This window comes from Pleurodeles waltl, chromosome 11 (genome assembly GCF_031143425.1).
Source record: "Pleurodeles waltl isolate 20211129_DDA chromosome 11, aPleWal1.hap1.20221129, whole genome shotgun sequence".
Lineage (NCBI taxonomy): Eukaryota > Metazoa > Chordata > Amphibia > Caudata > Salamandridae > Pleurodeles > Pleurodeles waltl.
In genome coordinates, this window is record NC_090450.1 from 419,921,662 (window position 1) to 419,949,020 (window position 27,359).

General features: G+C 42.9%; 1 protein-coding gene across 6 annotated transcripts in view; it reads right to left on the reverse strand.

The window, feature by feature from the left end:
* Nucleotides 1–27,359, reverse strand: part of INPP5D (inositol polyphosphate-5-phosphatase D) — a 662,897-nt gene that overhangs the window by 125,874 nt on the left and 509,664 nt on the right. For all 6 annotated transcript variants that reach the window (XM_069213774.1, XM_069213775.1, XM_069213773.1 and 3 more), the window contains 4 exons: nucleotides 18,413–18,501; nucleotides 16,033–16,114; nucleotides 11,225–11,314; nucleotides 10,965–11,078 (listed from right to left, as the gene is read on the reverse strand). In XM_069213774.1, coding sequence (XP_069069875.1) covers nucleotides 10,965–11,078; nucleotides 11,225–11,314; nucleotides 16,033–16,114; nucleotides 18,413–18,501 — 375 coding nt within the window. The remainder of the gene's footprint in view (nucleotides 1–10,964; nucleotides 11,079–11,224; nucleotides 11,315–16,032; nucleotides 16,115–18,412; nucleotides 18,502–27,359) is intronic.

The window sequence follows — 27,359 nt, forward strand, 5'->3', positions numbered from 1 at the left end:
TGATTCAAGAGGCAATTATTCTGAAAATGTGTTTTTTAGCTTACTCTATGAATATGTCGATATTATGGATGCGAGGGATTGCTATGTATGTACGCAATTGTCTGTAAAGGCTGCAGAGAGGATTACATACCATCATATTCCTGTGACTTATGGGTTTACCTGAAGTCTTTTGTTGAGTTTGTTTTATGGGATAGGACATTATGAATACTATTTCTTAGATTTTGATTTTGTTCTCTCAGAGATTCCTATAATTGAACAAATTAATTGGCATCCTGCCCCTCTGGAGCTGAAAGAAATGCAAGATTCTTTAATCCTATTACAATGTTAGACACAGTCTAAGCACACAAACACAATCTGATGAATTTTGACAGAGATTAAGAGGAAATGTCTAAATTTAATTGAAGGCAGGAGAAGGGATCTAGAAGCTAGTTCCAAAATAGACAAGAGTTTTAGGAGCCAGCATAGATGGACTGAAGGGGAGAATGGACATCAGATAGCTGGTAATTTGGCTGCCTTGACATTAGACTGGAAGCATAAGGGAACATTATATATTTGGATGGAAAGATCTGAAGTGGACAATATATTTGTAGGAAAGAGTGAATGTGATCATACCTTTATTGTATCTGTGGAAACATGCTTATTTTAAGCTGCCCAAAGGATGGTATCATACATGGTCTTTAGGTGTAGTTTCCCCCACGATTTATCATATAGAACATCTTGATGACCCTGTTTGGACAAATGGTTTTGGATGAGGTGTAAATACTGGAGACATAGTAGGGGATATATTTGGTGCATTGATTCCATCTATGGGAGTGATTTTGCATGATTTAAAGATTAGAAGGCTGTCTTCTATGGTGTTTCAGTTGGTTACTAATAGAGCTGGAGCCTTATTCGTTGTAGACTCTGAAATGGTAGGTATAAGATCTATGGTTTTGCAGAATCGTCTTGTGTTAAACATCTTATTTGCAAAGGAGGGCAGAGTCTGTTGGATGTTGAAAGTTCAGCAATGCTGTACTATACCCCAGGCAAGAGTAAGGACTTATAGAACTATATTCTAAATATTTTTGGGTTGATGAAAGATTTTAAAAATTTGGAAGCAACGGTTGCATGGGAAGTCATTGGAGATGGCTTTCATGCTATAGGCAGGTTGTTTGGAAAGTTAGGAAGAGAAGTTGTGGATTTTGTTCTAAAGCCTTTGTTGGTTATTGCTATGTCTACAATAGTTCTGGTAGTGAGATTCAGAATTTTCAAGAGAATGAAGATTGGAAAGTTGAGGAAGATAGATGATCATGAGCTGGAGGATAGTCAGTGTAAATATTATAATGATATTAAATGTCTGGAGGCGACTAGGTGAAAGCTGAGAAAAATGACAAGGTTCTAAAATGTCTCATTAGAGAAGAAAATAAGTTTGTGATGACTTAATGTGTCATTGGGGGGTGAGAGAGCATGACTTGGCTGTGCCATTATGCATTCCAGAAGGGGAAATGAAATGTACTCAGTGACATATATAATGTGTGCTTAAATGTATTCTTGCCAATGAAGAGAAGTCAAAGTTGTGAGCGGACAACTACCTAAAAGTAGAAATATAGAATGATCATATGCAAATCTATAATTATGCAGTATTATTGAATGTATGAATATTATATAATCTAGTTAAATGACATTTCCACAGTTATTTCCCATTTATAGTGCCTTTATGAAATGCAAGTAGAATAATGTATTTGAATGTGCATTGAGGTCCATGTTAAGTTGACTGAAGTACCAGAGTTAAGGCCTGAAATGTTTTTCTGTGTTTAACCTTCAACGTGGAAGTTCTGCACTTTCTGCATATTTCTTTATTCACAGGTGCATTTGCACAAGCCTCCAGTTAATTAAAAGCTTATTGTTAGTTACAGATAACCGTGTATGGGAAGACAGATTGCCAAGGACAGGGATTGTTCATTATAGTTAAAGTGGAATGGCAAAGTAGTTATCCAGGGAATATGTATGGCCACCTCAGTTGGAGTGAGACACACTCTAGAAACATATTTGTTCAAACAGGAGGCAGAACTAAAAAAGTTAGAAGAGAAGCTCACCTCTGATCCTTCCATGAGGAGAGCCTGGGACAGATATAAACATAAACTATGCGAATTATGTACCAATTGGGAGAGCTAGAAAACATTGGTACATTGAGGGTGACAAAACCGGTAGTCTATTGGCGAGGCTGATTAGGTTTGAGTCTACACCTCAACCAATTCTTTCTATAAGCGACTACTAGGGTCACATGGTGCACACACAACAAGCCATAAATAATATGTTTGCTGAACATATGCGTGCGGTGTATGAGCAGCCATATTTACCGGGGGAAATGCCAAACAACTTGAGTCGGCTCCCGTTGCCATCCCTGACCCAGGAAGAACAAAATACACTGGGAGCCCAGATTAGTTAACAGGAACTTTTCGAGGGGTTGAAGTCCCAAAAAATGGCAATGACGCTGGGAGGAGATTGCCTGCCAGCAGAATTTTATAAATCTTTCCCATCTATACTGTTGGATAAAATGGTTAAGGTGAATGCCGAGGCATACGAGCAACGGGAATTCCCTTGTTCGATGAGTGAAGCTCTGGTTTCCTTGATACCTAAGCCAGGAAGGGACCATTTGGAGACAGGGTCATACCATCCTATTTTGATGTTGAACGTAGACTTTAAGCTCCTAACTCATGTTTTAACATGTTGCCTTCTCACATATCTCCCTCGTTTGATACACGAGGATCAGTCAGGGTTTATTCGTGGTAGGAACACCTTGCATAAACTGTGGCACCTGTCCCATGTGCTACATACACCGTATGTCCAGGAGGGAATCTATGCACCGGCCTTCTTAGATATTGAACAGGATTTTGACTCCCTTAATTGGGGTATGTATGGAGGGTATTGGAGAGAGAGAGGATCTCAATGCCCCCTATATAAACTGGATCAGGTTGCTTTATGCACATCTGCGGGCGAAAGTCTGAATGGGGTGCTATGTCTCAGAAGAATGTGTCTTACAGCAAGGTACTAGACAGTACTCTCCCCTGTCTCCCTTACATTTTGCCATAGCCATAGAGCCACTGGCATGTCGACCACGGCATGCCCTCTAGGGATGGGGAATAACAGTGGGAACATATAGTATTGCTATATGCGTATGAACCATTGTATACATGATACAACCTAATATATCAGTTCCTAGCCTCCTGAAGGTAATGCAAGAATACAGGGAGGTCTCAGGACTCAGGATGTATGTATCAAAATTAGTCTTGTTCCCCATGGGTAGCCTGACAGGTTGCCCGCTGGAGACCTTGCCAGCAGCGAGCCTAGCCTGGAAATTACATAGAGTTTAATATTTGGGCCTCCACATAGCCCATCTGGAGAAGAAATGTTATGACCTCAACATGGGAGGGTAGTGGCAGGACTAAAACCCTCAATACAGTTTTGGAACACCATACATTTATCATTGATGGGAAAAATAGCACTTGTGAAAATGGTGAAAATAGCACTTGTATATGTGTTGCAAGGCTCCTTTTTCGAAATCTCTTGGGCGGTCTTCAGGGAGCTGGACAAGTTAATAGTATAACTCCTATGGCAGGGCAAAAGGTGCAGAGTAAGCCTTTCCACCCTCAAACGAGAGTGGGAAAAGGGTGGCATAGAGGTACAAGACCTTGAAAAGTACTATATCACCACACAATTACAACATGCAGTACACTGGCTGGACGGGGAGCAGAATTGGGAAATTACATTGCCGGAGGGCTCACATTCGGAAGACACCTGGAGGAATTGTTGATTCAGGGAAAGGGAATACCCCACATGCTTCCACATGTAATCCACCTTATGGGAATAATATAGGAGGGAGCAGTCAGGCAGGTTCGTAAAAGGGTGCCTTATGCCCCCAACATGGATTTTGGATTCTGTCCCACTTTGTGCAGATAGCACACACAATGAGGGTGACCAGATGGCAGGAAGGGGGTTGCATAATGCTTTCCGACCATTACCCAGCAGGTATATTAATTACATTGCAAAAGGCACAGGAGTCTTTTACTCTGGGTCAGTGGTTAGGCAGGAGAGTCAAATTTTAGATTCTGAGCACCAAATATTGTTTCTTATTTTCTGTATTGCTGCTACTGAGGTTTTAGTGTGTCCCTTGTAAAATGAGTATGCAAATTAGGCTAATTATAATTGGCGAAGTCAACCTACCTATAAGTCCCTAGTATATGGTAGGGCACGTAGGTTTAGGGACCCCAGCATAGGTAGTGCACCCATAGGTGCACTGCTGAGGTGCCCAGTGTCATTTTAAAGGCAGGCCTGCCTTGCTGGGTGCTTTTAAATTAAAGTTACATGCAAATTCGACTTTGGAATTAAAAGTAGTTCCAAAGCCTTAAACTACCTTATCTTTACATACAAGTCACCCCTAAAGTGTGCCCTATGTGCCCTTAGGGCTGGGTGCCATGTACCTATAAGCAGGGACCTTATAAAAATAGTTTTATAAGCCCTGGGGAGGTAAAACAGCCAAATTATTTTTTCCCTCATTGTAGTGAATGGCCTCCATAGACTAGAATGGGGAGACTTTATTTTAATTTAAAAAATCCCCTTAATTAACAGATACTACAAGTTTGGTATCAAATTATTTGTTACAATAAATCCCATAACTTCCAGTTGTGGGATTTAATATAACTTGTGCATGTAAAGAGTTTTAAACGTTACCTGAAAAGTTGCCAACTTCAGCCCTGCAGTGTTTTTGCTGCTTTGCTCTGATTCGCCAGCCTCCGGCAGCCTGGCCAGGCTGCTTGATGAGGTGTGAAGAGTCCTGGCTCAACAAAAGAGATATGCCTGGGGGAGGAGATCTCACCTCAGCAGATGGGGAAGCAGGAAGTGGGGAGGGCTGCCAAACTGGTCTTCAAAGACAAGGAAGGACATTTGGAGCAACCCAGCAACACCCTCACATCCTGCAAACCCAGACAATTGGGTGCCCCCTTGATTAGGTTAGGAGACGGCAGGAGAGGGGTGTGTTTAGGATTTTTAGCCACACCAGTGGGTGGGCTCAGCCAGATGCAACCCCCAAAAATCACTTTCAGCCATAATTGATTTTTTAGGAATGTTGCTCCCTGAGATTGATTTTTGCCACACTTCCCAGGAAGTGGTTACCACAGGGGGAAGGACCCTGCCCGTGACTGGAGAACCAGGACCCCCATGTTTTTCACCCAGGAGCAAGGATAAGACTGGCAGACCTGCCCCCACACCTCAGTTCCCTGCCAGATCCCTACCAGGAAGAACTACAGAAGAAGAAGGACTGCCCTGCTGGACCCTTGACCAGCACCAGGACACTGCACTCTGGAGGACTGCACCAGCTGCACACTTAGGCTTCACCACGAGAAGGGCTTTGTCTGACTTCAACTGGTTCAAGGAGGGACTCCCCTGTTTGCTACAGGTGAAAAATTGCTAACCAGAGTCCCCTGCACCAACTCCTGAAGAAACCAACCATCTGACCACTGTCCGAAAAGGAGTTTGCGCCAGGTGCATTCTGGGAGCTTTAGTCCGCACCCTCAAGGAGCATCTCAGAGCTTCTGGAACCTTAGGGTGAGCTGTGGACCTCAAAAGAACCTTAAAAGAACATCTGGAAGAAGATCCAGAAGTTTGGAGAAGTTTGGAGAACTTTTGGAAAAAAGCTCCATAGAGGGACCGACCCGCCGCGGCAACTCTAGCCGGCTTGCCTCAACCGTGACCTGGCCTGACTTGCAGGTTTCGCCCGCTGAAGAAAATCTCCAAAAAACAGACAAAGTCCGAACGTAGGAAGTTGGCCAGGACTTCCAGCCAGCGTATCCGAAGAGGGCTCCAAGGACTTCGAATCAAGATTCAGGTTTGCCCCGGTCGAAGGATTTTCACCTCGAAAAAACGACTAAGTCCGAAGGTAAAAATCTCTACCAAGAGCTCCCGCAACACGTTTCCGCGGAAGAGTTCCAGGAGGTCGGATTGGACTGACAGGTTTGTCCTGCTGAAGAAAATCTTCCAAAAAACGACTAAGTCCTAAGGTAAAATTTTGACCGAGGCCTCCCGGGGCTGCAGCCGAGCCGGGCTCCATTGCGGTCGGCTATAAAAGTAGAGATGCGACCAGATGACCAGAATGGCGTTTTTTGTTTCTATGCGCTAGAAAGCAATCATTCTTTAAAAATTCATATCTCCGGTTCCCCTTATCCGATTTTATTAATTTTGGTGCCATTTTAAAGCTAAAAATATTTCCTATTTTTATAAATTGATTTTGTTTTTTTAAACAGTTTTCTGTGTTTTATTTAATTACTGTTTTGTGATATTTGAATGCTTTACTCTTTGTCTCCTAAGTTAAGCCTTGTTACTCATTGCCAAGCTACCAAGGGTTGAGCTGGGTTTAATTTACTGAGACCTAACTGGACCTAAGTGGAGGTTAGTGGCCTATTGCTAAGTGTAGGTACTTACCTGCCCTTACCAATAACCCATTTTCCAACATTTTTGGTGTGCAGTGGTGGGATCCTGTACTTGTGTTCAGTATCACATTACAGTTTTAAGTAAAACAAATTAAAAATCCTTTAAATTGTCCTGGTGCAAAAATTGTTTTAATTTTTAATTTGGATTAATTTCAATTATTGAATTTTTGTGATTTTTCTAAATTCTTGTTTCCAATTTTTGCAAAACGTTTTTGTTGACACAAAACTAGGGAACTATGGAGGTTGATCTGGCTAGCCTACCCACACTAACAGTAGTCCAGCTTAGGGGGTTGTGTACTGCGAGGGGGTTGCCTGCAACCACTTACCTCAGGAAGCATGTAGGGCTGAGGCCCAAGAAGTAGGCCCAGAGGAAGCTCCAGAGGAGGAAGAAGAAGGGGAGGATGCTAGCTCCAACCACTCAGGGGAGGGAGGGCATCTGAGTCTAAGTGAGGAGGAGGAAGACCGGTCCTCACTGCATACAGTCACTAGGGTCATCCTCAAAGCTAGTTGGGGTGAAGGGGGTCCCTTCAGGAGAAGAGAACCTGTCCCTCAGGTAAAGGGAGCTGGAGGCCCAGCTAGCATTTATAGCTTTGGAGGCAGAGAAGCTGGGTGTAGAAAAGAGAAAGTTGGCAAGGGAAGAGAAAAGAGATGGTGGCAGCGACAGAGAAGCAGAGGTGTCCATGGGTGGGGTGGTTTCGCCCCAGATTACCCAAGGGGGTGGTTCCTACCTAAGTAGAGGAGGATGACATAGATAAGTGGCTGGGGGCCTTTGAGAGGGCCCTCCAGATGAGGAGAGTTAAGCCTCAGTACTGGGGTTCACTTCTTTGGGAGTTGGTCACCAACTCTGGGAGGGATAGGCTCCTAACCTTGAGGGGGGAGGAGGCAGACTCATATCCAAGTACGAAGAGATGCTTAACTAAAAAGTTTGGTCTGACCCCAGAGCAGTACAGGATGAAGTTCAGGGACACCCAGAAGGTCAAGCCACAGTCTTGGGTTGACTTTGTAAACACCTCACTTAAGGCACTAGAGGCCTGGATTCATAGTATCAAAGTAAATACTTATGAGGGGTTATACAATCTGATCATGAGAGAGCCCATCTTGACCAATTGTATCCAAGAAAGGTCACGCCAGCATCTAGTGGACGACCAACCCTAGAGAGCTGGGGGAGGCAGCTGATGAGTGGTTGAGAACCAGGGTGGTTGTCAAGTCCCAGGGGGGAGACTCCAAGAAGGGGGGGGTCAGGTCCCCAAAACCCAAAGGAGGAAGGTGGTAAACCCACCACATAGACTCCCTCTGTACCCCAGAACCCTAAGAAGGAGGGGAATAAATCCCACTCCCACTCTGACAAGCAGAGACAGGGAGACCCAGGGTTAAAAAAAGTTCTTGGACAGTAAGGCTTGCTTTGACTGTCAGCAGACAGGTCACTTCAGAGGGGATGCAGCCTGTCCAAAGAAGGTGGTTAGTACTGGGTTGTCCAGTGTAGCCATGGAGGAGGACTCCTCAGATGATGAAGTCCTCCTAGCATTGGGCTGGGAGACAGGACCAGATGGTAATCTGGGGATCCATGATGGTGGGAGTAGGTACTTTCACCCTATTCAGGTGAATGGGATCCCTACCACTGGCCGGAGAGACACCTTTGCCAGTCACACTATAGTGAGTGACCGGTTAGTGACCCCCCGACATGTATGTTCCAGGAGAGACCAGGAAAGTCAGGATAGACACAGGGGAGGTCACCTCCAAACCTGTAGCCCTTAGTGCCTCTAGAGAGGGAGGGTATCCTTGGCTGGTTTAGGGTGGTAGTCAGTGCTGACCTCCCCCTAGATTGTATCCTGGGCAATGACCTCCCAGAGGTGAGTCTGGTCCCAGATGGGGCGGTCGCCCTTGGCGCCCCCCAAACCCAAAGCCCTGGGGAGTAAGTCCCTGCAGTTAGAAGACAGGGGTCCACAGGAAAAGGAAAGAAGAAAAGGAAGGGTGGGCCACTCTTAAGGAGAGTTCTAGGGAGCCAAAAGCCTTCTACCCCAGTAGGGGGGGAGCCCAGAGTTGGCACTGGGGAGGCCTCACCTGACCCCAAGGAAGTCCTGAGCAAGCAGGCAGCTGTCCAGATGTGAGGTGTTGCCCCTGCACTGACAGAAGGGAGAGTGGAAGGAGGGTGTCTGCCACAGGAGGTGGTAGCCCCCCACTCTAGACAGCAAGAGGGGTGCCAGGACCCCACATTTGGCCCTAAAGCAGCTCAACCACCTGTCAGTGGAGAGCATAGGATGTGGTTCTGGGTGCTGACAGCTGTCAGTAGCCTCTGCTGGGTGCTAGCCTTCCTGGCAGCACTGCACTTGGCCTGGGAGGCAGACCCCAGGGCCAAAAGAAAAGTAGGCCCCCTGACCCTGTTGGTAATGGTGGGGTTGCTCACGTGTTGGGTGACCTCTTTGGGTAAGCTAGGTGATGCCCTAGCAAAGTTAGGGATAGGGGAGGTGGGCACCTCACTACCCAAGATGGCAGAGAGAGGAAGACCCCCCTAGTGGGAAGTTTCAGTTTGAGATGGGTCCTTTCACTGGATGGTTCACTACCCAGAAGGAGTGACCATGACAGGAGGATGTAAGGCAGAGTAGGCCCTGCAAAGGGACAGACCGTTTTCTTCACTGTTTTTCTCGCTTAATAATCCACGAAGACTCTCCAAGGGTTGGGCTGAGTCTCCTGGGTGTGTGGGCTGGGGAGGGGGGCTTGTGTGAGAAAACAGGGCTGACTGCAGAGCCCCCCCTAACTTTTTTGCCCCCATTTTCCACTTTTTGCTGGTGTTTTCCCGACTCTGATGGTGCTCTGCGTACGGCTAACCAGTCCCAGGGCCTGTGCTCTGTGTAAAATGAGTATGCAAATTAGACTAATTATAATTGGCTAAGTCAACCTACCTATAAGTCCCCACTATATTGTAGGGCATGTAGGTTTAGGGACCCCAGCATAGGTAGTTGAGGTGCCCAGTGTCATTTTAAAGGCAGGCATGCCTTGCTGGCTGCTTTTAAATTAAAGTTACATGCAAACTCGACTTTGGAATTAAAAGTAGTTCCAAAGTCTTAAACTACCTTATTGTTACATATAAGTCACCCCTAAGGTGTGCCCTATGTGCCCCTAGGGCTGGGTGCCATGTAACTATAAGCAGGGACCTTATAAACATAGTTTTATAAGCCCTGGTGAGGTAAAACAGCCAAATTCATGTTTCCCTCATTGTAGTGAATGGCCTCCATAGGCTAGAATGGGGAGACTTTATTTTAATTTTAAAAATCCCCTTAAGAAACAGGAAGAACTACAGAAGAAGAAGGACTGCCCTGCTGGATCCCTGACCTGCACCCGGACACTGCTCTCTGGAGGACCGCACCAGCTACACACTTGGGCTTCACCATAAGAAGGCCTTTGCCTGACTTCAAATGGTTCAAGGGGGGACTCCCTGTTTGCTACAGATGAAAAATTGCTAACCAGAGTCCCCTGCACCAACTCCTGAAGAAACCAACCAGCTGACCACTGTCCAGTGGCCAAATAGGAGTTTGCACCAGGTGCATTCTGAGAGTTGTAGTCCGCACCCTCAAGGAGCATCTCAGAGCTTCTGGAACATTGGGGTGAGCTGTGGACCTCAAAAGAACCTTGAAACAACATCTGGAAGAAGATCCAGAAGTTTGGAGAACTTTTGGAAAAAACTCCATAGAGGGACCGACCAGCCGCAGCAACTCTAGCCGGCTTGCCTGAACTGCGACCTGGCCTGACTTGCAGGTTCGTCCTGCTTAAGAAAATCTCCAAGTCCGAGACTAAGTCCGAACGTAGTAAGTAAACCGGGATCTTCCAGCCAGCGTATCCGAAGAGGGCTCCAATGGCGTCGGATCAAGATCCAGGTTTGCCCCGGTCGAAGGATTTTCACCTCAAAAAACCGACTAAATCCAAAGGTAAAAATCTCCACCGAGGGCTCCCGCAATGCGTATCTGAGGAAGAGTTCTAGGAGGTCGGATTGGACTGGCAGGTTCGTCCTGCTGAAGAAAACCTCCAGAAAAACAACTATGTCCTAAGGGAAACTTTTGACCGAGACCTCCCATGGGCTGTAGCCGAGCAGGGCTCTATCGCGGTCGGTCTTAAAATTAACTTGGACCTAAGTGGAGGTTAGTGACCTATTGCTAAGTGTAGGTACTTACCTACCCTTACCTGTAACCCATTTCCCACTACTCTACACTTCCTGGCTCTTTATCTCCCCTCATTAAGATTCTTTCTCATTTCTGCCTTCTTTCTTTGCCACTATTTTCCTATATTTAATTTATTTTCTCTTTACGTTTTCTACCATTCTCTCTTTTGCTCTTGGTCAAAGTCTGATGGCAAAAATTTGCCAATATCTCCAGAAATGAGTGGCGGGTCAACCACCTGTCCACCAGTGTACCAGTGGAATGGCACATGGTAACATTGCAACCTTGGACTTAATTAAGTCACTTCTGCAGAAACAGGATGGAAAATAAGTCAACGAGTCATGCATACTTTCTAAGCAGCTGGAGTGGAACTCCAGGTAGAACCTGGTCTTCGACTTCGTCTGGAGCAGAGCAGAGCAGTTCACAAGCTCAATCTGGCCCTGGGAGTCAGTCAGATCTGCACCTAGGGAAGAAAGTTAAGAACATTATGACATATTAGAACATGTACAATCATCTTAGATCACATAAACAGCCATATTTAAGAAAAAGACCCACACACCCTCACTGTAATAAGACAAAGCTGAGTCTTTAGCGGGGTCCAGCACTTACTGTTTTTAGAGACGTACTGGGAGGTGACACCCACTTCAAAGGTGGCAAAGACAGGGGAATGGTCACTGGTCATGATGTCATTAGTACAACCTGTAAAAGAGGAGGTCATCTGCTTTACAGTGCTGCATTGGGAGGGTGAGGGAGAAGAAGGGACTGAGTATGAAATAAGGAAGAACTCAAAGGGGAGAAATATAGAGGAGGAAAGGCATTGAATAAAGGAAAAACAGAGGTCAACAGAGAAAATAAAAGCCACAGGGTCAGTCATCATATTACTGAGTTTCGACTTACCAGTCAGTATTCTATGTCATAGATTTTATATTCCAAATATAATGGTAAAGCATGACATATCCACTCAACAGATCTCCTGTACAGTCTCATTCAGTGTATTAGACTGCACCACATTGGTCACTGTATGACCTAGACAACACCAATAACCTCAAGATGTGCACAGCCTCAAACATGATATACAACCTCAATGACAATATGACCTGCTCTGTCATGCACATCATATAACCTGGGCAGCCCTACTCTTCACTGTAGATTTGTAAAACCACACTGTTATGTCTTGTTTACCACCACCCTTAACATGATCAAATACAGTCCAACTGCTAATATGCCCTGCTCCTCCGGCTTATCATTTGACCTAAACAGCAATACTCTTCACATCACACCTATGGTCCCACTTACTATATGACCTGCCTGAACAGTGACACTTGTGAAATGACCTTCTTAACCGCACGCAGCATATGGCCTGCATAGCTCTACTCTACACATAACCTGTGCTTGCCCTTTCACCTTATGACCTGATAAGCTTCACTCCCTGAATGACCTGCTCAGCCACACTGTACGCAACCTACAAAGGCTCACCTATCATATCACATGCTCAAACCACTCACAATTTGACCCAAACAAGCCCATTCTGGCATTTACAGTACCACTTATGACAAGGCCAACTGAATGTTGCTCAGGTGCACTCCATGGACATCATTTGAGGGTCGCCAAGTGTTCCAGCTGTGACACCTATCTTGCCCCTTGTCACCCCTGGCACAACCTTTGCCACTCTTGGCGTCAGGGGTGACACACTGAGTGCCAGGAACACAGTGGCAGCCCTTCTTTTTGGACCTCAGTTGGGGCTTCAATCTCTTTGTTTTCTGTCAATTGTTAATGCACTAATAGTGAATAATATTATTCACCATTAGCGTTGTAAAACATGGAGTGCAATTAGCTGGAATATGTCCTTACATGGCAGCTGAGGTAAGTAAAAAAATCTTTTAAATGTATGTTGTGTGCATTTGTGCACCTGAGTGTGTGTTTATGTGTGAGAGAGTGTGTATCTGTGATTGTGTGTGTTTACGTAAGTGTGTGTGTGAGTGAAAGTGAAGGTCAAAAGGCATGTGATGTCACTTCTGCTACCCCTGGCGTTTTGGTGAATTGGCTCCATGGTGCACTCACTGTTTAAGCTTCACAGTTCCCCTCACTTAAGGCCTATATATAACCATCACATATACATATACAGAAAGGTAGTACTGGTATATAAATCACACCTCCTGTTGAACAAATGCAAGAGGTATTGCATGCCCTTCTATCAAGGCACGGACAACAATGGTCCAATAGGTCCCCTGTATAGTACAGTATACAAAGATACCCAAACACTCAAATAGTATCCCAAAAGTAATTAAGTGGGATTTGTAGATATTAAGTCCAATCAAGTGAGTTTTATTGAAACGTGGAAGATTCCGCACTCCAAATTGCATATATGATCACAACAGCTGACAAGCGTTTTATTACCATCTGTGACTTTTTCAAGACTGTAAATGTACATAAAATAATAATCACAAACCATACACATGGATAACGGCAATATCAATGCAAGTCTTTTAAGTGACAGGGTCGAAAAATGATAAAAAACAGGTAAAAGAAAGGGTAAAAAGGCCTCAACCCATGCTCGTAAAAATAGGAAAAATTGCACTAATTAACCCACAAAGAGCATTTTCTATACCAACGTTTAGCAAACAGTTTCAAGAGTTGCTGGGTGACCAAACACCACAATACAATGTACTCAAACAAATGTATATGTAAGACAGAGAAAAACCCATCAACATTGTGCATGAGGAAGCCCAAACTCAAAAGAAGCCCCATAAGTGTGCTAGTCACAAATGTTAGAGTCACTAAAAGATATTTAGGCCCTCATTGCCGCCAGCCAAACTCATTCGCATGGAAGATCGCCACGCCGGTCACGGGCCCTATTACGAGTCCCCCGCTGGGCCGGCAGGAGGAAACCAGTTTCTCAATTTCCTGTAGAAATAAGTCTCTTTTCCTTTCTGCATGTTTGATAAGAATATTCATCATACCAAATGATGTGAACAGAATAAGATGTTCCCATTCACAGAAAAGCTTATGAAGATCCTTGAAAGAGGGAAATATAATGACCCAGAGACCTCGGGGAACTAACTAGGTAGCTTTTAGGAATGGTCACGTCCCACCATTTCGATAACTGTTGTTTTTTCAGACGCTCTAATCAAATGAATTTCTGTCTAAGGCCCTCATTACTGCTAGTAGGTGTACTTTCTTTCAAATTTTCCGATCTATTAGCAAACAGTTCCTGAACCAATTTATCCCTGTCGTCATCACAAGAAGCCATATTATTATAATAACAAATGTCTTGAACCTAATGCAACCCACAAAGAAAGGAAAGAGGAGTGCAGATAATCAAAGAAACAAAAACACATATAAAGAAAGGTAGTTGTGGTATATAAATTGCACCTTCTGTTGAGCAAACATAAATGTGGATAAGGTAAACAAAGAACACAGCTGATTAGGGTGGTGCTTGAGCGGTATCAAATGCCCTAGTACCAAGGCATGAACAACAATGGTCCAATATGTCCACTGTATTCTAGAGTATACAAAGATACCCAGGCACTCAAATAGTATTCCATAAGTGATTGTAAGTCCATAAAGTAAGGATTCATATATGATAAGCCCAATCAAGTGAGATTTATTAAAACATGGAAGATTCTCTGCGCTAAATTGCATATATTGTCACAACAACAGCCGACACGTGTTTCGTCACCACCCATGACTTTTTCAAGACTGTAACTGTACATATAATAATAATCACAAACCATACACAGGGATAATGGCAATGTAAATTCAAGTAGTAAAAGGGACAAGGTAAAAAAATGAGAGAAAAGGTAAAAGAAAGGAAAAAAACCCTGACCGTTGAGCACAAGGATGCTCAAACTCAAAGGAAGCCTCATAAGTGTGGTAGTCACAAAAGTTACAGAAAGCCCTGTAGGTATGAGGGTCACTAAAAGATACATTGTGTACAGACTCAGAAGTATAAAAAAGTACAGATAGCAGCAATGGATTTCAAAAGGTTAATTCACAGTAAAGCTTCAAAAAGAAGGAAAGACATATCAGTTGTGTGATGGATTAAGAATAATACACAAGAAGAGGAAGGTCAATAGTAAATCATTAGTGGGACAAACCTAAAGTTATGAAGAAAACTTGTAAAGCTTGTGAAGGAAACATCGTCTGTGACTGAGTCTGTATAATTGGTGTTTCCATGAGTTATTAGATAGGCTAGGTAAGTTGATCGATGTCCAAGCTATATAAGTAATAAATAAAAAAAAATGCTTTAAGCAAATGTAAAGACCCTACCATTGTGGTAGTTATTCTTATCCCATTTGAGTCTATTCATCTTTTTATATTTGATGTATAATTGATTTGCATTAAGGACACTTTGAGAATTTTATAGTTTTTCCTGTGGCCTCTGGTAAATTTAAACCCTTCATTTCCTCCTCCAGTTTCTCAATTACCTGTAGAAGTAAGTTCCTTTTCCTTTCTGCGTGTTTGATTAGAATATTCATCATACCAAATAATATAAACATAAAAAGATGTTCCCATTCCCCGAGAAGGTCTGTATCATGATCCTCGAAAGAGGGAAATATAATGACTAAGAGACCTGGAGACTTTATAATCTGTCACACTATTGATATGTATTTCCTTCTCTTATAGACTTGGAAGCTTTACTGTGAATCACCCTTTTGAAATATTTTACTGATATTTGTACTTTAATATTCTTGTAGGTCAGTGCACTATGTATCTTTTAATGACTCTCACACTTACGGGGCTTTCTTTAATTTTTGTGACTACCACTCTTATGGGACCTTCTTTGAGTTTGGGCATCCTCGCGTACAATGGTGATGGTGTTTTCACTTTCTTACGAATACTTTTGTTTGAGTACATTGAATTACAGTGTTTGCTGTTCCAGCAACTCTTGAAACTGTTTGCTAAACGCGGGTGTAAGAAATACTCTGTGTGTTTCATTTGTGCAATTTTCAATTTTTTCGAACACAGGTGGAGGCCTTTTCCCTTTCTTTTACTTTCTCTTTCATTTTTTGACCTTATCACTTTTTTTAGTCTTGAATTTACCTTCTCATTATCCCTGTGTATGGTTTGTGATTAAAATTTTATGTACACTCATTGTCTTGAAAAAGTCACAGATGGTGACAATCAAGTGTCGGCTGTTGTTGAGATAACATATGCAATTTCAATAAAGCCCACTTGATTGGACTTGTCATCTACAAATCTTTACTCTATGGACTTACAATATTTTGGAATACTATTTGAGTACTTGGGTATCTCAATATAAGCAACACTTCACCCATGTTTGTTACTCATAAAATCTTGATTCCCATGCCATTGCAAAATGACCATTAATATAATTAATAGTCCAGCCTTTATCAGACACAGCCTACCTGCATTTTGTCAATGGTGACATTTTATAGCGAGAATGTCACACTTACCATATGACTGGCACAGTACGTGCACTTCAGGGTACGACTTCCAGAGAACGCGATCACACCACGATGGTAGATTATACTTGATCTGTAATCAAATAAGAATTGGAGTAAACAGCTACGAGTATACCAATCTTGGTCCTGCCCCTACAGGACAATCCAACCCAAACTGCAAACAAAGGTGCCTCCAACCACAGACTAGTTTCAGCCAACGTGGGCCTCATCAGTGAGATGCAGCTTCAGAACTCTGTCACAGTGTGCAGGCAACACACATCTGTGTATACTCTTCACACTTAGGGCATTGTTCTGAAGAAAACAAAAAGGTGATAGGTGGAATACTCAAACTAAACTCAGCTAGACATAATTACTTGGCCCCCATTCAAGTCCATATTTGTTTGCCAACTATGCCACTGGCCATATGTAAATCAACCCTGGTCCAGCTACAATCGAGGCATGCCATTCAAAACTGCTCAGAAAGGCCCCCAAGATGGGTGCACAAGCAATGCTAGTCTAGTTTTTACATAATTATCCTTTTATTTTTCTCAGTGCAAAGGGTATTCCCAAACTTGTGACTGGTGCTCACTGCTGAGGCCCAGATAGCCAACCGATTTAGAGTTCCTCATGCTCCCTTCTAGACCAGTGGTTCCCAACCTTTTGACATCTGTGGACCCCCAGTTTATCATTACTGGAACTCAAGGACCCCCACTGGATCATTATTGGAATCTGGGACCCCCTACTGAGTAATTAGTAAAAGCTGGGGACCTAATCTATTAATATTATTTAATTTTTTAAGCAGTTGCGGACCCACTGAGGAGGCTTTGCAGACCCCCAGGGGTCCCCGGACCACAGGTTGGGAACCACTGATCTAGACTGGTCCTGGCTTACCACGTTTTTGGACTGGACTGTTCCTGCTGGAGCAAGACCATGGCTGGTTGCTTTCTGCCCAAAATGGCATAGTGGGTAAAAAATGATGGACGGAAGTGCAACTCAAGCAATTATCTATGATTGAGATCAATTCAAGTATTTCACCCTTTACCTTTTGTTTTTCTCCTAGGGTGGTGTGATCTTGTTCAATAAGTGATAAAATACCATCTACTTAGATTTCTCTGACCTTATAAAGAAACTCTGCCTTTGGCTTGCCTCCTCTATTTGGTAAAGGAGCTCCTCACTGACTTACAAGATCTTTAAAATATAGTCTGGTAAGTTATACTTTCCAGTGTACAATTGCCAGTAGTTCTACTATGTGTGTATAGATTATTTCAAGACAAAGCAGTAGACCTGAAGGAAAATTCCCCAAAAGGTCAGTGTCTCTGAAATGCCAGCTGCACAAGGGAAAAGGAAATACATTTTCAGATCAAATCTGACATGCAATGTATTCCTTCTTATCCTTTAAGAGACACTGACAAGTCAGAAAGTAGGGGGAATATAAACAGGTCATTTTTACTCAGATTTGATGTCCTTGTTATCATTTTGAGGTAAATGATGATTATTGCCAGTTGAGAGGATTTAAAATGATAATTTGATGTTCAAAGAAATCAGGTGTAATGAAATCAATTTCTGGGGAAGTTGATGATATCAGTTTCAATTCACTAAGGTTTAACATACCACGTAGCATGGGAGGGTGATGCATTCCAGCGAGATTAATTTGATTACCTATGATCCATGCCATTTCCTGTAATATTATGGGGCTTCAAGCCCATGTAATGTAATTCCTAGTGATGTAGTACAATATTCTTGTAACTAATACCACTTGAAAATGTGGAAATCTTGTGATTTCTTATAAGAGAGAAGCATTCAAACACTGTAAGCATGTAAACAATTAAGAAACACATATTAACAAAATGGGTACAGAAAGACAGCCTCAGTTACATACTTAAAGAGAGCACACTTATAACTCAAGAAAGAAAAGTTACTTTTGGCAGCAGTTCAGAATTCAGTAGCTCTTTAGAAGAGTCACCAGTACAGACGATAAGGGCAAAGACATAAGCAGGTCTTAGAAAGGCACCTAATGATCCCAGTGAAATACCTATTAGTGGGACGTGAATAACCTGGTGACCAATCAATGTCTCTCCATATAGGGTAAAAATGAGAACACTAGTTATTTCTGGAGCTCTCAAAATAACATGTAATGTATATCCTTTAATGAGTTTTTGTCTGTGTTTGACATCAAGTAAGCAATTTGTCAGAGTCTGGAAAGGGATAGTGAACCAGTCTTATGACTCACTTTTGTGCAGGTAATCTGTTAGTGAGAAAGTGACACTCCAAGATCACTTAGGGAGCATCATGATTGGTACCTTACAAAACCCTTCACATAACATCAAAACATTAATTGAATGGGTGCTCATGAATGTGAGTGTTGGAAATAGAGACAGATTGCCATACTCACGCTTGTTGCTTTCTGCTTGGTGTAAGCATACTTATCTCGCGTTGATCGCTCATACCGATAGGTAGGGGCAAAGGTGATTTCCTCTTCATCTGAAAACCAATATTATAGAGAATTTGATGCTAGAGTATGCATTTAGTTGCCACAGAAAATGGGATGTGAACAGATGGTATACCACTATTGGATTGCATGCAATATGGGACATAACAAAAAATCTACTAGATCGACCTAACCACTACTTTGCCTGTTAAGTTTAGGTAAGGAGATATGGTATTGAGGATAGTATATAAAAGCATACCTTCTTTATTTTCTTATTTATTTACTTTATTTATAAATCATTGCAATCATCCCCTATGGGATATCCCGGCACAGGATCGAGGATTACATGTCACCATGCACAAGCCATTATAGGAGAAATAACCAAGTATTCAACCTCTTTTGAGATGTAAAGAGATCAAAAGTAAGGCAGAGAACAAGAGGCAAAGAATTCCAAGTGATTGCTGCTAGATGGTTGAAAGAACTTCCACCCATCCTGGCTTTTTTAATGTACTTGGCCCTCACCATAGCTAGATTGGCGGAGCGAAGTGCACATGTGGGCTTATGGAAAGCAACTCACTCATACAGTATGATGGGCCCAGTGTTGTACAGTGCCCTATGAATCTGTCATAGTAGCTTGAATTTGTTTTTTTTGTATACTGGGAGCCAATGGAGTGAGTTCAAGCAAATGGAGGCTGAGCTGCTTCGTGTACTTTTACTAATAAGTCTAGCTGTCATGTTCTGGATGGATTGCAAGTGAGTAAATAGCAATTCAGCCATTCCTAGATATACGGCATTCTTATATTCCAGCCCACTCATAATTATTGCTTGAGTGGCTGTTTTCACCTACCTATCGGGATCTAATGAAAAAGCTATGCAGCAAGTGGAGGAGACCAAAACACTTACCACATGTTGCATTTACCTGATCTTGCATTGAGAAAGAATGATCTATTAAGAAACCAAGATTCTTGGCTACTCTCTTTGGCTTAGGCGCGGGGCCCAGGAGTGATGGCCACCTGGAATCGTTACAGATTTTACAGGCCCCACCAAAGAGCAGGATCTGTTTTCTCAGCATTAAGTTTCAGGCAGTATGACTGCATCTAGGGGGCTACTTTGGGGAGACAACCTATCACGTTGTCCTGTGCCTCTCCATGTCTCTCACCCATGGAGATAATAAGCTGAGTATTGTCAGCACAGGAGAGTATCTCAAAGCCCCAAGCCTACTAGGGATCACATAGATATTAAACAAGATGGTGCTAAGTGAAGAGCCCTCTGGGACTCCACATTTGGGCATCTGATGGTTGGACCTGAAAGGTGGTAACTGTACTGAATGAGATTGATTGTTCAAAAAGGATCCGAACCACTCCAAAGCTTCTGAATGTAGGCCAATTCCATGTAGTCTCTGCATTAATAGGATGTGTGAGACTGTGTCAAAGGCTGCGGACACGTCCAATAGGATTGGGGCCGCAGCCTTATCCTGGCCAACCTCTGATTTCATACTCTCCAAAACTGCCAACAAAGTTGACTCCATGCTGTTTCTAGCTCTAAAGTCCATTTGGATAGGGTCCAACATGTTATTGCTTTCTAAAAGGTGTGTTAACAAGGCATTAACTAGCCTTTCTAGCTCTTTAGACATATATGGCAGTAAGGAGATCCGGCGATAATTGGACAAGATAGAAGCATCATTCCCCACTTTCTTTGCCAAAGGCAAGGTCAGGGCATGCTTCAACATAGCATGATAGTTAGCCATATTCAATAAGAGATTACAAATCTGTGTAAAAAATGGACTTAAAATATAAACCAGACTGGAAAAGAAGACATAAAAACAAGGGTCCAAAGGTGAACCAGATTTCACCTCTAGCATAGCCTTTTCTACTACTTCTGGTTTAAAGTTTGAAAAGTTGCCTAAATTGGCTAAATCTCCCACAAGAGGGCTAAGATTCTTAAAAGACTTCTCCACTAAGGGAGGTTGATCCTCAAATGTTGCATAAATCTTCTCTATTTTATCACTGAAAAATGTAGCCAGCTCTTAAAAGAGCTGAGCGGAGGCATTAGTTGTCTGGTTTAAACATTGAAGGCAGGCCAGTTCCTTCACTATTTAAAAAAAAATCTCCCTTGAGATTCTCCTCCAATATCTTTACAAAATACTGTTTTTTACTTGCCTTAGCATCTTATGATAGGCTTTCAGAGGGATTCTATATGCCATCCGGTCTGCAGGGCCCTTTGATGGCCGCCAGCTGCGCTTTACATGATGTACAGGTATGCGATTTAGTGATGCAATTTCTTTTAGGTTTATGATACTGACCTAAATGCATATCAGGGACGTCTGTCTACATCTTTTTTTAAAGGTTGAGGAATGATTCATGCTTCTTACATCAACCAAGCGCTGCCAGAGGATTTTGCATACTTTTAGGGCTCAAGAGATTCTGATGTACATCAGAACCTGAAAATAGTGTTCACTTCCTCCAGGAACCTGGACAAGCTTTCTCTTTCTTTCAAGTCTTTTAGGACCTGGCCAAACTATAGTACCATTTTGTGGGGATTTGGGTGCATTATATGATGTGACTAGGGAGCCTCATAGTGAATGCACTCGCAAAAACTGTTTTGGGTCCAGTCAGGCTCCTTTGTATCACCTATAGCCCAACTATGGGTAACTGCAGTTTCAAGCAGCAAAGCGTAACAAAGGAACTTACAATAAAACATTTATCAGAACCAAACAATGGAATAAGAAAGTCACACAACATGAAAGAACCAGGACATCAATTTATAAAAAGAGAGTATATTTGTATGACTCTTTTGAGACCTTGATGACCAAAATCCACTGGAGGAATCAGGAGATACAGATCATAGAAGACATTAATGCATCTTAAATGCGACAATTGGTCAACAAGATTGCAAACTTTTGAAAAGTATGAAGAGTTAGGGCCTGATGTAGAGTTTGGCAGAGGGGTTACTCTGTCACAACAGTGACAGATATCCTGTCCACAAAATATAAATCCAATAGAATATCATGGGATTTATATTTTGGCAGATGGAATATTCTTCACCGTTGTGATGGAGTAACCCCTCCACCAAAGACCAAACCAGGCCCTTGGTTTAGCTACTCCCGCCCATCTTGGGTGACCAAGTCTAATAGTATGAAGGTCTAGGGGCCAGAAAGGATACTTTGGGCAGTTAACTGGTCACCTGAGCGTTTTTAAGGCAAGTTCCAAATTTTACAGGACATCTGCCAAAGACTTTAATTGAGTGGTCCTGATGCTGAAGATACAGGTGAAAAGATGTTCAAGGATGCTCTGGTTGATGTGCGGTCAACGGGGTGCCTTTGTTGGTTATTCCTACCTCCACAGGTGATGTGGTGTGACCTTGGCCACAAAGGTCGGGGTTCCTCAAATTCCTCCATGTCTCAGTAACTGGCCAGCAGACGCTGGCCTACTGGTCTCCTTGCACCACGTTTGAGGTGAGATCCTTTGATGGGACTAGTGCCCATTGTGGGCAACAAATCCAGGCTCTGATAGCACTCCCGAGTTCAACAGACTCAGGTGCAACTTTGGCTATCTCAGATTTGTCTCTTGGTGCACCTGGCAACAGGTAGCAGCAAAACGTCTGCAGTAGTTACAAACTTGTAGGTTTGGGCTTCTTCAGCACTTTTGTCCTTGGAGCTGTTTCCAGGGCATCAGCCAACTGATCCTTTGAGTCACTGTTTTGATCTGGGGCCAGGAACCAACTTTTCCCAGAGTCAGATGCCACAGGTGCAGTTCAAACTTCAATAGCCCAAAGTGCAGCAGCTGCAGTCTTTCCAACGATGCAGCCTCTCTTCGTGCAGATTCAAAGGCAACTTGGCAGTCCTTCTTCGGTCCTTTCTCCAAATCCAAAGTGATCTGAGGGACTGGGTGCCAGATTTATCCTAGAGAAGTGCCCTGGGGGGGGGGTCACATGGTCACTAGCCTAAATGCTACTACTTCCCTTCCCTTCTGGTGACGTGTTTCCTCCAATGTGTGGCATCTGGCTAGCCACTTGCAAGATGTCAGGACCTCTCTTGGGTCGTCAGGATCTTGGTAGCCCACCCTAGAGGTGTGGCTACCTGAGGGCTAGACGTCTAAGGGAAAAAATGGTTTGGGGACTGGGTTTCCCTCTCTGTCCCTGTCTCCAACTTGTCCACATGAACAAAAGGTAGCTTGCTTAGGATTGTTATTTCCATTTGCCCAACAAAGGTGGCTTCCCCTTTGAAGCCTGCCTTTTGGGCTAACACCCCAAGTTGCCATCCTGGGAGAGGAGGTTGCCTTTCGCCCTGGGGCAACTGCCTTTGTTCTCAAGCTGGGGAGTCATTCACACGTCTCCCCAAGCGGGACGAAATTCGTCTGTTGGCCAGGGTCTTTGTGAGACCGTTGGAGTAGCAGAGGCAGAGAGTGGCAACTTTTTAAAAGTTGCTTAGTCTTAAAAGTGACAGTAATTTCGACTTGGCCATCCAGTTGCATTTAATGCCACAATTAATTTGATACCTTACGGTACCCAGTTAGTTAGTGCCATTCAGAAGTTAGCCAGACTGGGGTGCCAGTCAGAAATAACTTTCCTCATCAATGGAGAGCAGATCTCCTGGAATGGGCGAATGCGGAAGAGGAACACCTTAGAAAAAGGAGAAATGATGCACAAGGTGAAGAGATATTGATGGCCTGGGCAGCCATGACCCACTCACTACTTCACTACACACTGTAAGGCCAAGACGCCACATAGCAGCTAGAATCTGACTGGCTTAGGCTACTGGTGACACACAGTTATATTCACATTTTCCAGGCCTGGGCTCGCCCAGATACAGAAATACACAGGAGGTAGAGGGGAATCCTCTCGTACTTGTGACTCCTAAGGTACAGAATAGTCAAGTTCTTGGGGCTGGGAAATGGATTAAGATATGCAGTAAACATGTGATGTTATGGTCTGGTTGGCTCAAGTTTAAGATTTGTTTTATTGTCAAGAAGATATAGCAAAAATTAAATTTTATGATCTTGCATATCAGTATTTGCCCAAATGCTAAATGACTATAAAGATAATTAAACAAAAACTTTCCTCATAAAAACAACAACTTTAAGGATTTTGCTGCTTACACATATATATACTATTTATCTTGCAAAATAATATACAGCTCCCTGCCATAGGGCTCAATAGGCCTTCCTTAGGGGAGACTTAGATATATTATCAAGGGAAGGGGTGACTTTGCCATTGATTTGAATGGGAAAGTCGAACTGGCAGTGAAAACACTGCCCTTCCATGTCTGCAGTGGCAGGCTGGGAGCCATGTTGTACTTTGTCACACACAGCTTGGCACAATCAGTGCTGCAGCACTGAGTGGACACTCTGCCTTACATGCCCTGGGTAACATGTACTAGGGTCTTATAATTAAGTCAGTACTTGTCAATTGGGTATAGCCAATTCAACATACACTTTGTAATGGGTCAGAATACTGGCACTGAGGTCTGGTTGGCCTCAGTGCACTCTCTGGGTCAGAACACTGACAATGAGGTCTGGTTGGTCTCGGTGCACTCTCAGAGTTGAAAAACCAGCAGCTAGTAGTCCAAATGTGGGCAAAAGGTATGGGGGGGACCTACAATAAGCCTGTTTCAATACACCTTTCCCTTCCTTTAGGGCTTTAGATGAGCTGTCACTCCTTTTAGGGCAGGTAGTGTCATATTCTTAGAGCCTGGAAAGAAATTTGATCCGAGAAGCTTCCCCTTTCTTTAGGGACCCAGCTGTATCTTCATTTATTTCAAAACATGAGAGAATCTTTTGCATATTTCAATTTTTTTTTTCCATCAGCTACTGGGTGAAGCTTTCACTTCCTTTAAGTCCTGAAAAAACTGTGAGAAACTTTCACTTCTTTAAGGCCCTAGAGTAGATTTCACTTCCTCCAGGGATCAGAAAAGTATACACTTCCCTTAGGGCCTCAAGCAAAGTTTCACGCCCATTGTTACAAGTGAAAAGCTGTCACCTTCTTCAGCATTTCTCTTCTTTTAAAGCATCCAGAAAAATGTCCCTTCTTTTAGGCCCTTGGAGAAGCTTGCAGTTCATTTAGCGTCTGACAAAAGGCTTTATTTCAGTGGAGTCCTGTAGTAAGCTTTAACTTTCTTCAAGGCCTGGGCTCGGAGAAACATTCTTTACCACTTTGTCCATATTCCTCGTCACAGACGCTACCTTAGAATTCTTGCCCATGCTGTTCCCATATATTTACCTAAAAGGTATAACCCCTTCTGGTGTATGAGGGCAAAATGTAAACCATTTACCCAGTGGATCTGCTTCCTTGATGCAGGCTCTGTACTGTACTTGGATGGTATTCACTATTTAGCTAAATTCCATATTTTCACCGCACAAACGTTTGGTCACATAGATCTACAGAAATTCTCCCGCAATTGTCATGAGGCGGGACTCCTGCACATCCTCACAACTAGTTGTGAAGGCAGAGATGGGGGCTCCCAATGGACAGCTGCTTTACATTTGAAAAGAGACAGTACTGCAACCAATGTCAAATAGAGGAATACACTGCCAAAGGGACTGCCTACACTCCTTGATGTCCACAGCTGTCCTTTTCATAGTGTTAGCCACACATCATGGACTGTCTCCAATGTGTCAATGGTTACTGACTTAATGGGGGACCTGATAATACATATGTGGGTGAAACCACTGACGCCTTTCCTTGCAACTCACAAGGAAAGATCGATCTCTTCATTGCCTTCCAAGGCCAGACTGGAAATCCAAAGCAGGTGTGGCAAATATTGTCAGATCAGTCCCCGTACAGTGCATATTGAGCGAGTGCAGCAAGCGTACCTGACCACTACAAGGGATGGTTGAGGATGTTCACCCCAAGGACAATTTGGGAAAAATGAAACAAATTGTGCATTCTATGGCACATTTTCGTTATATATTCAATTGTATTAACTTTTAAGCCTTAGTCAATGATGACCTTACAGTGCACCAGGATATGACAATCTTTGTTGGGGCTCATCAATGATTCCCTCACTATCAACCTCCAACGGTGCCTCTTATATCTCCATAGCCCCTCTCTCACTCACTTTCATTTGTCTTATAGCGCCTCCCATACCAGTGTAGGATGTTGGAGCACTTCACATCACATACAGAGACAATGAATCACACGTGCAAATCAGTCTATAGGAAATGTTACATAAGACAAAGCAGACTGCAAGGTGTAGGAATCACGTCATCCATGCTAGCAGGCAGGTTTTAAGAGTGCTTGGTCTGGAGAAGCACAAATGCAGGTTTCAGAATGTCACATTGTGGGCAGGGTTGACTTTACTAATAAGAATTTATTTCTGCCCAAATAAACACTTTTTAGCAACATCAGAATAATGAAAGACTTAGGAAAAACATAACTTTCTAACCCGTACCATGCAGTTTGCATGCAGCTCTTTGATGGCAGTTCATAGCTCACTGTGCTATATTACTATTGTAACATATGAACTGCAGGTAACTAAAGGATATGGGTGAAAAGGCATTAACCCACTGAGCTATGCACATAAAATCCTGTTTTGTGATCTGCATGGTGAACGTTCTTTGCAGCAGGCATAATAACTCAATGCGCTACCTTAGATATGTCAGAACTGCGATTAGACAAAATTCTGAACTCTCTCAGGCTGGTACATTAATCACCAGAGTTATATTAACCCTTTTATTGTTGCCTGAAAACTGCTGGATATACAAGGAACCGGCCCGCATACCACTAGCCTCCCGGGAAACGCCCGGTACAGCAAGTCCAGCCTTGTTGCCTTCTCTTCCCTTGCAATTAGCAGTGAATAAGAATGATTACATTTGATGTCACAAAGGAATTTGCATTTCACACTTTCACTTAAGTACCTTGTGTATTTGTTTTTCCCCCTTTTGTGTCTGGACATGCTTTGTGAGGGTGAAGAACTACTCATATTTGGGCCCTAAGACTTATGAAAAACAAACTTGCGAGGGTGCAGAATATGAAAAGAGAATATTTGTTAACTTCTTGCACAGTTGACACAAACAGAAAAAATAGCGCTCAATGTGACCGGGTTTGTTAGTCAATTTATAGTCAACATTTTAGGGCTCGGAACATAATTTATAAATATTGGCACCTTATATTCTTCAATAAAGACATTAACACTGTCAACTTTCCACCTTTGACTTTTAGGAATCTGCCTAATTTTAAAGATACTCTAGGTTACAGTCAAGGTACAAACAACAAATCAAACACTTAGGGGTCTATACACAAAAGTAATTTTTGAGATCTATTTACTAAAAACCCCACCTAAATTAATTTTTATACATTTATTGTATAACAAAAAAGTTAAGTATAGAATGAATTTAAATGAATGACATTATTTGAAAAAAATAGTTACATTTGTTTTAAAATTAAAAAAAAATCATAATAAAATAATGTAATTTAATTATAACTAATCCTTTCACCTTTAAGGTAAATTTATATTTATTGTTAAAAAGTTTAACTGCGTTAGTTTATTTTAGCATTATTTCCTATTGTATTTTACCTTAAGTCTCTGACTCTGTTATTTTCTATGAGAGGGTGCTGAAGTTCTAGTGTTTGGCGTGCATGCTACTGGACTTATTTCAGGTCTGGGAGGGAGTACATTTATGACTGTTTTTGGTCCTTTCTGGGTGTGTTAAGTATGAAAATGCAGTTTGTGAATATCAATTGTCTTACTCCTTTGTGGATTGGGTTTATGTTCTTCCCTACCCCCCACCCCCCCCAGTGCTTCCTAAACTCCTTCTCCGTCCTCCCAAGCCCTCCCATTTCACAGTAAGTGTTCCTATTTTGCAGCTACTGCCCATGTCCCTTCCACATTTCCTACCAAAAGGCAGGCATATGTGAGTGCAAATCTCTGCAGTCTGACAAAGATCCTCTCACAGAAACGATAGGAGGGGCAGAA